The sequence below is a fragment of the Kogia breviceps genome, chromosome 4 (assembly GCF_026419965.1).
Source record: "Kogia breviceps isolate mKogBre1 chromosome 4, mKogBre1 haplotype 1, whole genome shotgun sequence".
In the NCBI taxonomy this organism is placed as follows: Eukaryota; Metazoa; Chordata; class Mammalia; order Artiodactyla; family Physeteridae; genus Kogia; species Kogia breviceps.
This window is the reverse complement of record NC_081313.1, coordinates 139,064,996-139,078,228: the sequence shown is the minus strand read 5'-3', so window position 1 is coordinate 139,078,228 and position 13,233 is coordinate 139,064,996. Positions and strand designations below refer to the sequence as shown.

General features: G+C 38.2%; 1 protein-coding gene across 2 annotated transcripts in view; it reads right to left on the bottom strand.

Moving 5' to 3' along the window:
* The window catches only part of GEMIN5 (gem nuclear organelle associated protein 5), a 42,204-nt gene that overhangs the window by 14,866 nt on the left and 14,105 nt on the right, over window positions 1-13,233 (bottom strand). For both annotated transcript variants that reach the window (XM_059062925.2, XM_059062926.2), the window contains exons 10-17: window positions 12,711-12,793; window positions 11,209-11,345; window positions 9,899-9,972; window positions 9,011-9,192; window positions 4,904-5,043; window positions 3,735-3,906; window positions 1,691-1,918; window positions 562-675 (exon numbers count right to left, since the gene is read on the bottom strand). In XM_059062925.2, coding sequence (XP_058918908.1) covers window positions 562-675; window positions 1,691-1,918; window positions 3,735-3,906; window positions 4,904-5,043; window positions 9,011-9,192; window positions 9,899-9,972; window positions 11,209-11,345; window positions 12,711-12,793 — 1,130 coding nt within the window. The remainder of the gene's footprint in view (window positions 1-561; window positions 676-1,690; window positions 1,919-3,734; window positions 3,907-4,903; window positions 5,044-9,010; window positions 9,193-9,898; window positions 9,973-11,208; window positions 11,346-12,710; window positions 12,794-13,233) is intronic.

Below are 13,233 nucleotides of genomic sequence, written 5' to 3'. Positions count from 1 at the left end.
CTGTGAACACTTGTGAAGCAACATCAACAACTGCAAAATGACAGTTCCTCAAGTACTAAAAAAATGACCCCAAATCGAAACAATCAAAACACAAATATTAAAAATCTAAAACAAAACGAAAAACTGAAAACTTTTGATTTTTCAGTTGCATGTAATATTTGAGGATACTTTAACAAAATATTTAATTTATTTGTAATAGCCAAATTTGTTTTTTATTCTTTTGTTAAAAAATTTTTGGCTGCGTTGGGTCATTGCCGCACACAGGCTTTCTCTAGTTGTGGTGAGAGGGGGCTATTCCTTGTTGCGGTGTGCGGGCTTCTCGTTGCGGCAGCTTCTTGTTGCAGAGCACGGGCTCTAGGAGTGCAGGCTTCAGTAGTTACAGCACGCGGGCTCTAGAGTGCAGGCTGAGGTAGCTGCGGCGCACAGACTTAGTTGCTTCCCAGCATATGGGATCTTCCTGGACCAGGGATTGAACCCATGTCCCCTAAATTGGCAGGCGGATTCTTAATCACTGCACCACTAGGGAAGTACCCCCAAATATTTTAATTATTAAATACCAACCTGGCTTTTCTTTAGGTGCCTCCTTTTTCAGTAAAGTGACTTTGTTATTAATGGTGACTTTTGACTTTTCAAAACCTAAGGATGCAGGAGTGCAGATAACTGGGTCTTTAGAAACTACATCATGGGGAAAAAGAAAAAAATTTGGATAAGAACAATGTAGAATTTAGTTCTTTTTAAAAATTAAGAGTATACCAGTCTTATTGGTGTGATTTTATCTGCTACCCCAAATATAAGATGAAATATTTCAGATAGGAAGCATGGGTAGTCTTCCTTTCCCCATCTCACAAACTGCCTTCCAGGAATCTGTAGGTTTATTACTTAGAACTCTTGACTAACTGATCTAAGGAAAAGTTATAAAGGTTCTAGCCTCTGCAGCTTTATGCCATAGGTCTAGGAGTTCCCAAACTTGGCTTGGGTGATAAAGTACTAATTGCATATTTAATTACACCAACAAGGAACAACTTTACCAATAGAAATTTAAAGTGTATGGGATACAGAGTCACAATCCTGAGTGTACACACCATGAACTAAAAAAACCCCATAAAAAACAAAAAACCCAAACTAAATTGTTGATCTACAGGGGTAAAAGAACATTTTATGATAAAGAAGCATTCTGATGAATCTAAAAAATAAATCCATTAAAGTTTTTAGATCTTTATTTACCCAAACTGTGGGTCCTAGTGGCCATCCCTTGGGATGGAGAGGGTCGGGGAGGACTCTGTACCATATATTTTGGCCATTTAAAATCGTCACATCAAAATATCCTGCTGTAGAATTAAACATGAGTCAGTCCTATTTATATTGTATGCCTGCAAGTCCCCAGAGTGGTGATAGTTTCTAGGTCAGATATTTGTAAGGGACAATGGTTTCTTTCAGTAAACATGGCTGATGACATCATATTGTTAAAACTTTCCCTATGTAAGCTTCTATGTATACATTGCCCTAGTTTCACTTTGTCCCACAGTCTTACCCTGCTCACATTGATAAGTTTTCTCTATAGAAGTTCACTATTTCCATCCCAATCATCCATCAGATCCCCTTAACACTTCAAAGGTAGACCTGGCTTAGTTTCCTGGTCATGACTACTAAGTCCTAGAGAGTTAGTGAAACACAGGATTTGGCCACATACCTGCCGAGGTGACACCACAGGGTAGCTCTGGCTCCCGGGCTTCCTCCTCAGTCTCCTGGTCTGACACTCCATTCTCAACAGGGCCCGAGCTCTCCTTTACACTCTCTTCTTCGTTCCCGTTACACAATTCCTGCTTTACAGCCACTCTCAAGATGGGCTTTTTCTTCTTTTTGGGCTTTGGCTTAGGTTGAGAGAGCCTTTTTTTCTCTAATTCAATACTTTTCTTGCCTATAGAAATCACAATTCAGAAAAAGATAAAGTATATATTCTTGGTTAAAAGCACTCTAGGAGATAATCTCCAAAACCTTATTACTCTTCTTTTTGATAACATTCTTACCTTTTCCCTTCCTTCCCAGTGAATTCTTAGTTACATTATCAAAATGTTAACCAAACCAAACCCTTTTGGGACTTCATTAAATCATAAACACAATGCCCATTTACCCCTGAATACTTGAGTGTGTATCCTACAAACAAGGATTTTCTCCTACATCATCAGAGCACAACCATTAAAATCAGGAAATTAACGATGATACATTACTCCTGTCTACTCCCACCTCACTTAAGTTCTTCCAGTTGTACCAAGAATGTCCATTATAACAAAAGGAATCAATCCAGGACTACATGTTGCACTGGCTCGTTATGTCTCTACTTTCTTTAAGCCTGAACAGGCTCAGATTTTATTTTGACTTTCATGACTGGAAACTCATGAAGATTACAGGATAGTTATTTTGTCACATTTCCTTCAAATTGGGTCTGCCTTATGTTTTTCATTAGATTTAGGTTATGTATTTCATTGCCCCAAGCAATCGCTGATTTGCTGTCACTGTAGTTTAATTTTGTCTGTTTTAGAAATTCATATGACTTATAACTACATTTCTTTTCTTTTTTTAAAAAACTTTATTTTTGGCTGCATTGGGTCTTTGCTGCTGTGTGCAGACTTTCTCTAGTTGCGGCGAGCAGGGGCTACTCTTTGTTGCGGTGCATGGGCTCTTCATTGCAGTGGCTTCTCTTGTTGCGGAGCACGGGCTGTAGGTGCGTGGGGTTCAGTAGTTGTGGCATGTGGGCTCAGAAGTTGTGGCTCGCAGGCTCTAGAGCACAGGCTCAGTAGTTGTGGCATATGGGCTTAGATGCTCTGTGGCATGTGGGATCTTCCCGGACCAGGGCTCGAACCCGTGGCCCCTGCATTGGCAGGCGGATTCTTAATCACTGCACTGCCAGGGAAGCCCTATAACTACATTTCATACTCTGTATTAGCTATACTGTATTTAGTCTTTGTGCCTGGCTTCTTTTGCTAGGCATAATCCTTTTTGAGATGCATCCATTTTGTTGTGTTTTAAAGTAGTTACTTGCTTTTTATTGCTGAGTAGAATTCCACTACAGGATATACCACAGTTTATTTACCAGCTGATGTACATTTGGGTTGTTGTTTCTGGTTTGTGGCAATTATAGATAAAGCTACAAGCATTCTTTTATAGGTCTTTATATGGATGTATCATTTCATTTCTTCGGGTATATTTCTAGTTGTTTATGTACTCTGTCTAGTTTTCTAGCTATTTCTGGTGAGTGGGCAAATCTGGTACCAGTTACTCTTTTATAGCCAGAAATGGAATTCTGTTAATTATTTCAAGTTCAGATTGTCCCAGATTTGGGTAGCCAGCCCCTTCAAGCTGGCTTCTTTGTCCTTTTGATGATCTCTACTCTTTGAGCACTTCCTTCCTTTGTGGCATATGATGTTGCAGGCTCATCTTGTATTTTTCCTGTCCTAACCTGGAATTAGCCATTTCTCCAGAAGCCCTGGTCAGTCCCTTTTAATGGAGAATGATATTTAGAAAACAAGATCTGGGTGCTAGGTATACTTGTTACTATTTGGGTGTTGTCCTCAGGCCCCTCATGGCTGCTATCCTTGCTTGGGCTTCCAACGCTACCATCCTGTTGCTGCCACCCTGCACGAATGTCTTCCTTGCTTGACTCCAGTCAGCTCATTTACTGAGGAAAAGAGAAAGGGAATTAGGCAAGCCTTTATGGGCTCCCAGTTTTGACTGACCTTGAGGAGGTCGGGAATGTTCTTGCATGGAAGTGAGCCATTTGTACACACAGAAGTCATCTGCCCCTGAGTAGATGCAGTCTGGATCCAATGGGGACCATGCGATGCAAAGCAGTCGACCTCGATGTCCTCGGAAATTGCATAGAGGCTGTTCCTGGAGAGTATCCCATACCTAAAACCAAAAGTCACACAAGAGAATAATTTCTGGTTATTCTATTGTTTTTCTTGGGGTATACGTTTTTGAAAAAATCTTAAAAATCTGTGTACTCTTATTTCCTCTTGTGATTTGTACTTTTAGGAGTTCAGTTTCAAAAAGTGCTATTTCCTGTGGGAAGTTTATGTATTCTGGGGTATAGAGGCATTCCCATGTGGATGATTTTGAGTAAGCTTTAATGGTGCCCTATGAATTTCACTGTCCTGAACCAGTATCGTATGTTATTTTTGGGCTGGGGATTCAGATACTATGAAGAGAATTCTGATTCAGAGCCCACACCTGCACTTGTGATGGATGCTTAGGGTTCTAACTTCTCACAGGTGATTCTTCTGTTTATGGGCAAATGATCAATTTCCTTGCTGTTTCTTGAATTACTCCAGTCTGTACTGCGCAAAGGGTAGCCGGTCTTGGCTCTCAGCTCTGTGCAGATAGCTCATTTACCACTCAATACTGAGACAGACATCCATCACAGATGATAGATCCTAAGGTCTCTTCTGGTTCTGGTATCCGAAACTCACCCCATACCTCTGGTTTGGCATCTCATCTTTGTTTTTGAGAACTTGGAGGTCTGAGTTACCAATTTATTATTAGAGATATTTTTTCATTATTTGTAGTCACCATTCCGTGATAGAACAGAATGGGAGGAGTACTTTTCACATCAACTTTAGTCCATTAAACTGACAGTAGGTCAGAATGAAATCTTTAAAAACATCAGAATTTAGCTAGTTCCTATTAATATTTCCCCTTTCATCTAAGTAAAAAACACCCCAAACTTAGCCTGCCAAGGGCCCAGATATGTTTAACAAACTAAAATGCCCTCTAGAGCTCAGAAAAATCTCTTTCTATAGAAGATAATGGTTAGGGAAGGAGTCTGTACAAAACTGGGGGAAAAGAGGGAAGAGTTTAAGTTAGAGTACTTAGTGAAGAACCCACTGAATCAAGGATGCAATAGTACCTGAGCTGTACCATCATAGGAAGCAGATATCAGCCTTCCGTCATGATGTGGACTCCATGCCAGACTGGTAATCTTGGCTGTGTGCCCTGAGAGGGTCCGGTAGGGCTCTGTAATGGTCACTGGAGATTCAGGATTGCTCTCTATAAGACAAGGGGATGATGTCATTTCTACCAGCAACAACAACAGAAAGACATAAAGGAGGGTATTAACATGGCAAGAGTCAAGATTTTGCCACGTGCTTTCTGTGTGATTTTCAATATTGTTTCTACATGGGCAGTGTTGTTTAGTAGTTAGGTGTGTAGGCATATCCACAGTGCCTGGCACATGGGCTTACTGCAAGAAGTGTTAGCTATCATTCTTTCTTTCTAAAAGCCATCAAAATGAAAGTAATACATTTTGGATGTGATACCAAGAACATATCACATATATGGCACTCTAGCTAAAAATGTGACCTGAATCTAGTCATGAGAAAATAGGAGACCAAACCAAATTGAGGGGACATCTACAAAATAAAAGGCTGGCATTCTTCAAAAAAAATCAAGATGAGGGACTTCCCTGGTGGTCCTGTGGTTAAGACTCCACACTTCCAATGCAGGGGGCACGGGTTCGATCCCTGGTTGGGGAGCAAGGATCCCACAGGCCGCGTGGTGCGGCAAAGAAAAAAAAAAAGGCTGAGAGACTGTTCTAGATATAAAGGACAATACTGGATCAATTGGCAACACTAGAATAAGCATGGTAGATCAAACTATTGTATGAAATTAACTGAAGTTTATAATGGAATTACGGTTACATAAGGGAATAGCCTTATTCTTACAAAATACACAAATATTAAGGGATATGGGGCATGACACATGCAACACAGTCTGGAAAAATACATACATACACACACACACTGAGCAAAGCAAGTATGATAAAATATAAGTTGTTGAATCTGTGGAAGGGTATATGGGAGTCCTTTGTACTATTCTTGCAACTTTCTTCTAAGTCTCAATTATTTAAATATAAGAAGGTAAAAATAAAATGCAATGGATTCTGGCCATTTTTTCCCTTTTTCTATTATTCAGTAGATATGAAATAAAAAAGAACAAACTGGGGTGACAGTATTACAGTAGAAAAAGATCTGCACTGCTCTTTAAACATTTTTTGTTTGTTTGTTTTTTGCGGTATGTGGGCCTCTCACTGTTGTGGCCTCTCCCGTTGCGGAGCACAGGCTCCGGACGCGCAGGCTCAGTGGCCGTGGCTCACAGGCCCAGCTGCTCTGCAGCATGTGGGATCTTCCCGGACCGGGGCACGAACCCGTGTCCCCTGCATTGGCAGGAGGACTCTCAACCACTGCGCCAGCAGGGAAGCCCTGCACTGCTCTTAAGAATTAAGTTAATGCTCTTCAATAAGTGATGCTGAGAAAACTGGACAGCTACCTGTAAAAGAATGAAATTACAACATTTTCTCACACCGTATACAAAAATAAACTCAAAATGGATTGAAGACCTAAATGTGAGACCTGAAACCTTAGAACTCCTAGAAGAGAACTCTTCGACATAAATCATAGCAGTATTTTTTTGGGATCAGTCTCCTAAGGCAAAAGGAACAAAAGCAAAAATAAACAAATGGAACCTAATTAAACTTAAAAGCTTTTGCACAGCAAAGGAAACCATCGACAGAACGAAAAGACAGCCTACTTAATGGGAGAAAATATTTGCAAATGACTGATAAGGGATTATTTCCAAAATACCTAAACAGCTCATAGAACTCAGTGTCAAAAAAACAACCCAATTAAAAAATGCGCAGAACACCTGAATAGATATTTTTCCAAAGAAGATATGGCCAACAGGCACATGAAAAGATGCTCAGCAACACTAATCATCAGATAAATGCAAATCAAAACCACAATCATATCATCTCACACCTGTCAGAATGGCTATCATCAAAAAGAACACAAATAGGGACTTTCCTGGTGGCACAGTGGTTAAGAATCCGCCTGCCAATGCAGGGGACATGGGTTCGAGCCCTGGTCCGGGAAGATCCCACATACCGCAGAGTGACTAAGGCTGTGTGCCACAACTACTGAGCCTGTGCTCTAGAGCCCGCGAGCCACAACTACTGAGCCCGTGTGCCACAACTACTGAAGCACGCGCACCTAGAGCCTGTGCTGTGCAACAGAGAAGCCACTGCAATAAGAAGCCCATGCACCACAATGAAGAGTAGCCCCTGCTTGTTGCAACTAGAGAAAGCCCGCGTGCAGCAATGAAGACCCAACGCAGCCAAAAGAAAAAAAAAAAAAACCAACAAAAAACACAAAACAAAACAAACACAAATAACAAATGTTGGTTACAATGTGGAGAAAAGAGAACTCTAGTGCATTATTGGTGGGAATGTAACTGGTGCAGCCACTATGGAAAACAATAGGGAGGTGCCTCAAAAAACTAAAAATAGAAGTACCATATGACCCAGCAATTCCACTCCTGGGCATATATCCGAAAAATATGAAAACACTAATTCTAAAAGATACATGTACTCCAATGTTCACAGCAACGTTTTTTTACAACTGCCAAGATATGGAAACAACCTAAATGTTCATCAACAGATGAATGGATAAAGATGTGGTATATGTGTACAATGGAATATTACTCAGTCATAAGAAAGAAGGAAGTTCTGCTGTTTGCAACAAAAGAGACCTAGAGGGTATTATGCTAAGTGAAATAAGTCAGACTGAGAAAGACAAATACTGTACGTTTTCACTTGTATGTGGAATCTAAAAAATAAAAAGAATAAATAGAAACAGACTCACAGATATAGACAGCAAACTAGTGGTTATCAGTGGGGAGAGGGCAGAGGGGAGGAGCAAGATGGGAGTGTGGGATTAAGAGGTACAAACTTGTATATAAAATAAACAAGCAATAAGGATATATCGTATAGCACAGGGAAATATAGCCATTATTGTATAATAACTTTAAATGGATATAATTTATAAAAATACTGAATCACTATGTTGTCTACCTAAAACTAATACGATATTGTAAATCAACTATACTTCAGTTTAAAAAATTAAGTTTATGTCCTTTGCCAAAGTAGATATTTAATTTGGAATCAGAGGACTAGGATAAGCTTTCTAACATATGCTTATTAGTTACAAACTGTCTACTATTTATTATTAGAAAAATCTATGTACACTTTATTAGTTTTCCTATATTCCTTTTAACTTGAGAGAGTCACTGCTAGAATAAATTTTTTTTGTTATTACAAATAAAGATTCTCAGGAAATCACTGGATATTAGTTCTAGAGAAATTTTAAATGTCAACTTGAAATTTTCACTGTGGTTGACAGTGCATACTCTCCAGCACTTTGGAAACAGATTAGTGTCACATTATAATTTCTTCATATTAGAAAAAAAAGTAATTACATCTCCTTCACGTTAAAAGAACAGGCACCTCTGACCACTTATTATGGTTCTTCTGGGTGCTGAAGAAATTCAGAGAAGTTTAAGATTCATTAAGGAATAAATACATCATATGAATATATGAAAAAGATCAACATGCCAGGCAGGGACTAGTAGTTACTAGAACATGTGCAGACTGCAATTAGACAATTTGGGTTTGAATCTAGGCTCTATCACATACTAGCTGTGGGAATTATGGAAGTGAGCTAACCTCTCTGAGCCTCAATTTAATCAGGAAAATGAAGATAACAAAACCTACCTCCCAGGACTGTGAGAATTCGATGCAGTCACACATGGAAACACTGAGGGAAGGGGATATAAACTGGCAGAATCTTTTTCAAGAGCGACAATTTCACACAAGATGCAAAGTCATATCCCTACCCCTGGCCTGGAATAACTATAGCAATAACTATACTTTAGAAAATCTGGAGAAAACATGCAGCAAACTAATAACACTGGTTTTTACTGAGGGATGGGATTAGGGAATTTTGTCATGTTTGAAACTTTTGTTGTATTTTAAATAAGGTGAATATACTACTTTTGAAAGCAGAAAAATAATAAAAGTAGTATTTATTTTAATACCAAAAAGAAAGGAAAAAGGCACAGAAATTGGAGCAAGAAGTAGCGGAACACATATACCACCCCTAATATGGAAAGAAACCAAAGTTACCTATGACGGTCTGCAGGTTGTGCACATAAATGACTGCATTGTTGGACCCAGAGGCCATCAGATAGCTCAGCTCTGGCTGGCTGCCATACTCATGATGCCAGCTAATAGTATTCACAAGCTTGTGATGCTGCTGGATGGTGCAGATCAGCTTCAAGTTAGGAGCCTTGAATATTTCTATTGATCTGGAATAAGAAACACACCAAGACAGAAAGATGGATGCTCAAATTACAGTCCAATGCAAACAGGTATCTCCCTCATTCCATCAGTCAAAGAAAGGTGAAATGGAATAGGATAACCCTATACAAACTGCAGAGGTTACTCTCTCACAAAGAACCAGATACAAAAAGTAGTTCTTTCAAACAGTTTTCACAAATCTCAACAATGTCTGGAAAGTTGTGTTTATCAGGCTCTTATAATGAAGGGTGCAAGGGAGAAGCTAAAAGAAGAATTAATAAACAAATGGCTGAAATAGGACTATGTTACTATGATCAACATTGGAAAGGGAAAAAAAAACCCTAAAAAAAACAAAAACAAAAACAAAAAGATGTTGGAAAGGGCATGGTGAGCCCTAAACAACATTTCTGCCTAGGTTTACTTTTAAAAAAATGAAGGGAGATTTAGGCAGTTTAATTCTGGAGATAAGGATTCTGTGAAGCACACAACAGCCAAAACACAGAGTAGGCAAACATTTTCTTTGGGCTGAAAATATTTAACTTATTTTGCAGTTCTCAAAGATGCAGAGAGCTGAGTCATTTAAGGATATCAAGGATAAGTCAGAATATCAAATACAACTAGGTTTTCCCAACTAACATTACGGATGGCATTAGCTTGTGATCAAATATATGTGCAATTACAAAGTTTTTTGTTTTTAAAGAAACAAACACATACCCATCTTCATTGCCAAGAGCCATGATTTTGCCATCTGCTTTCCAGCTGATCTCTGTGTGTACAGGCAATTTGTACTAGAAAGCAAAACAAACCAATCTTGACTGAAAACATTGTTTTTCTTACAAATCAGTGATGACAGTGTGGGAAAAAAAAGAAAATTCCTAGTTTAAAAATGTTCTAATTGTACAACTGCCATTCTTATAATCTACATAATTCTCCAAAGAGTTACTAAGAGCAAGTATTTGAAATATGATTTCCTAAATGGGATAAAAGGAGAGAGGGTAGTAAATACTAAATGTCTGCAGTGTCTAACCTTGTGAAATAAACTTAATTAAAATGATTTTTATCCCGCAATAAGACATGAAACAAATCCATTGGCTTTGATAACATGGGGGTCATCGCCTTTTTAATAGAAGTCATACACACTACCCTTTTTCCTTCCTATCTCTTCTGTTTCTTTTCCAGAATCTTTTTTTTTTTCCTAACTTTTTTTGGTGTTCCCCAAAGCTGCCTGGGCCCTCTTCTTTTCTTACTTGTCTCTTTAGATCACCTCATACATACCCGCAGCTTCTTTAGCTACCATTCATGTGAAGGGACTCCAAATTTCTATTTCCAGCCCAAATTCCTTATATGAGCCTCTGATCCATACATTTAACTGTCACAAAACTAAAAGTTTGTTAAGAATAGGCATTTTGTCTCTTTTTTTCATTGTTGAATGTTAATGTTCAGATAACATTTAAGACATGAAGGAATACAGTCAACAAAAATAATTCAATTTATGATTAAACGTTATTTTTATGCTAGCCATACAAAATAATGAGCAACAGTAAAAAATGCTCATTTGAAAGAGTAAGGAAATCTCAACATTTATGGTTTCATTTAAAAAGACAGTTCTGGCATACAGATACATTGATAGGATGGTAAAGAAAATGTGGCTAAATGTGGAAATCTCAGTCAAGGATATAAGGAAATTATTTTTGTAACTTTTGTATAAATCTGTAATTATTTCATTAAAAAAATTAAAAACAAAATGACAATTCTGTCTTGAGCAAAATACCTTATAGCCACACTTGAATACCATATTAAAAAATTGTTTTTACAAACACCTCACTCTGGAGAAAGTGGCTGGCGTGAAAAGTCTGCTTTATATTCAAGATCGGAAAGTTTATAATAAATCACCATTACAATTGAGAGAAGCTTGAAATCTGCCTGACCATAATGGATACCTCTTATAAAGACATTTATCATGCAAGATGAGAAGCCAAGAAGATGGAGAGATCATGAGAAGACTTCAGACCACAAGAACTCACTTTGATTGAATTGGTGTCCCTGATGAGTTTGTTGATGTCAAAGGCCTCTCCACTAAGCTTCCAGGGCTTGTGTTGTAAGACAATCCCTTCCCCTCCACAGCTGTATAAAGTGAGGGAAGGTCTGTCCCCTTCTCCTCCTATATGAGATAAGAAAAGAAAGCTTACAGTTTTGTACTTCACCAGCTTAACTATTTGTTGCTATAGTATGACCATATCATACTATGAGATGTTTTAAAAGAATTACATTAATTTATTGGAATGAAGTCACTGTTCTTTGCATCTGAACACAGTTGTTGGGGGCAGAAGTAAACAGGGTGTATTAATTCTACATTAATATTTATAATACAACATATTTGCTTTAAACATTGTTCTGCCACTCAAAATAGTAGGGGTGCCAAAGCTGGGATCAGAAAACATGTTTTCAAAGTTTCGGGGAATTTACCTTCTCTTAACGAAACAAGTACTCTTTGGGCATTTAAATATATGGAGCCGTAGGACTTGCTATGACTAACTGTAAGAAGCTGTACTCAAAGCAGTGATTTCTTTGGTGTTAACAGCAATCATCCTGTTGATTTTTAAGAAGCAAACAGTGGTTCTGGTGGGTTTCTTTAAGGGCAAGTTTTATTTTCACCACTGCTAGAACTATGCTTGGCACAAATCAAGGATCAACATTTGCTGAATGAATGAATGAATGAACGAACTACCACTGCAATGCCGCTTGAGTTCTGATGATTTACGCTGTAAACGTTTACATTATTATGGAAATTTACAGATGTTCCATTATAATGGTGAAGAAAATATTACCAAAGACTTTTGCTGAACACACTCATTTTTAAAATTCTGCAAGACCTACCGCTGTAGGCATAAGAAAGAGGAAGATAAGGCTGAGGGGTTAGAAAAGGAAAAGGGTCAGAATATAGTCAAAGGCAACAAGAGATCATTTGAGAACTTCTAAGTTTGCTTTAACTGTAGGTGAAAACAGATGATCATTAACATTATAATTTTTTTAAAAAAATTTTTGTTTTTTAAATAAATTGCTTATCTTACTTTATTTTTTTGGCCACACAGCATGGCCTGTGGTATCTTAGTTCTCGGACCAGGGATTGAACCTGGGCCCTTGGCAGTAAGAGCATGGAGTCCTAACCACTGGACCGCCAGGGAATTCCCAACATTATAATTCTGATAAAATTAAAAGGTGATAGCAAATTTTAGTGAAAATCATTAGACTAGGTATCAGGACCCAGCATGAGATAACTATATTCACAATGAAAAAATTCAGCTCAAAGAGACCAAATATGCTTGAGTTTGGAGAGGCTTATTCTGGGTGAATGCTTTCTAATTTATCACCTGTTACAACTGCCCTCATGGACCCCTGGGGACATAGCTTGCTTAAGTAATCACTGCACTAGAATATTTATGACTCTTTCCAGGTTGCACATCCTAGGATTAAGTTGAAAGAAAGAGAATACTCTCACGTTTGTTACAGAATGACTCACACTTACCGAGTGCCATGGAGGGTACTGGTGGCCCCCAGGCTAATGAGTATACAGTCTTCTTGTGATATGTGCTAGAAATCTGTGGAGGTCTGGGGGGGAGAGGGATTACAAACAGAAAGACTTAAAACAAAAAGATATAGTGGAACACAGACCATCTTTTTCAAAAAGTTGCCTGTTATATAAACTTAGTTGCTGATATTAAAGAAAAATAATTTAACAGTACCCTTCTCCAAATAACTGACTGTAAACAAGCAAACACTTAAATAATATTCAATGTAATGATAGCTCCTAACAAAATAATTAAGTCCCGAACATACTTCACCCAGTAAAAAAATGTTATTAACCTCCCCAAATGGCCAGCTTGGGATCATTTTCCCCATCTCTGTCAAATATTCTAATATTACTGTAGTTACATACCAGTGTAAAGGCTATCACAGCTAGAGAAAAACAGGACAAGACAGAAAATGCAAACTGTTAAGCCCAGAACTAAGGTTACTGCTAAGGATATATTATCACCATGCAAATGTAT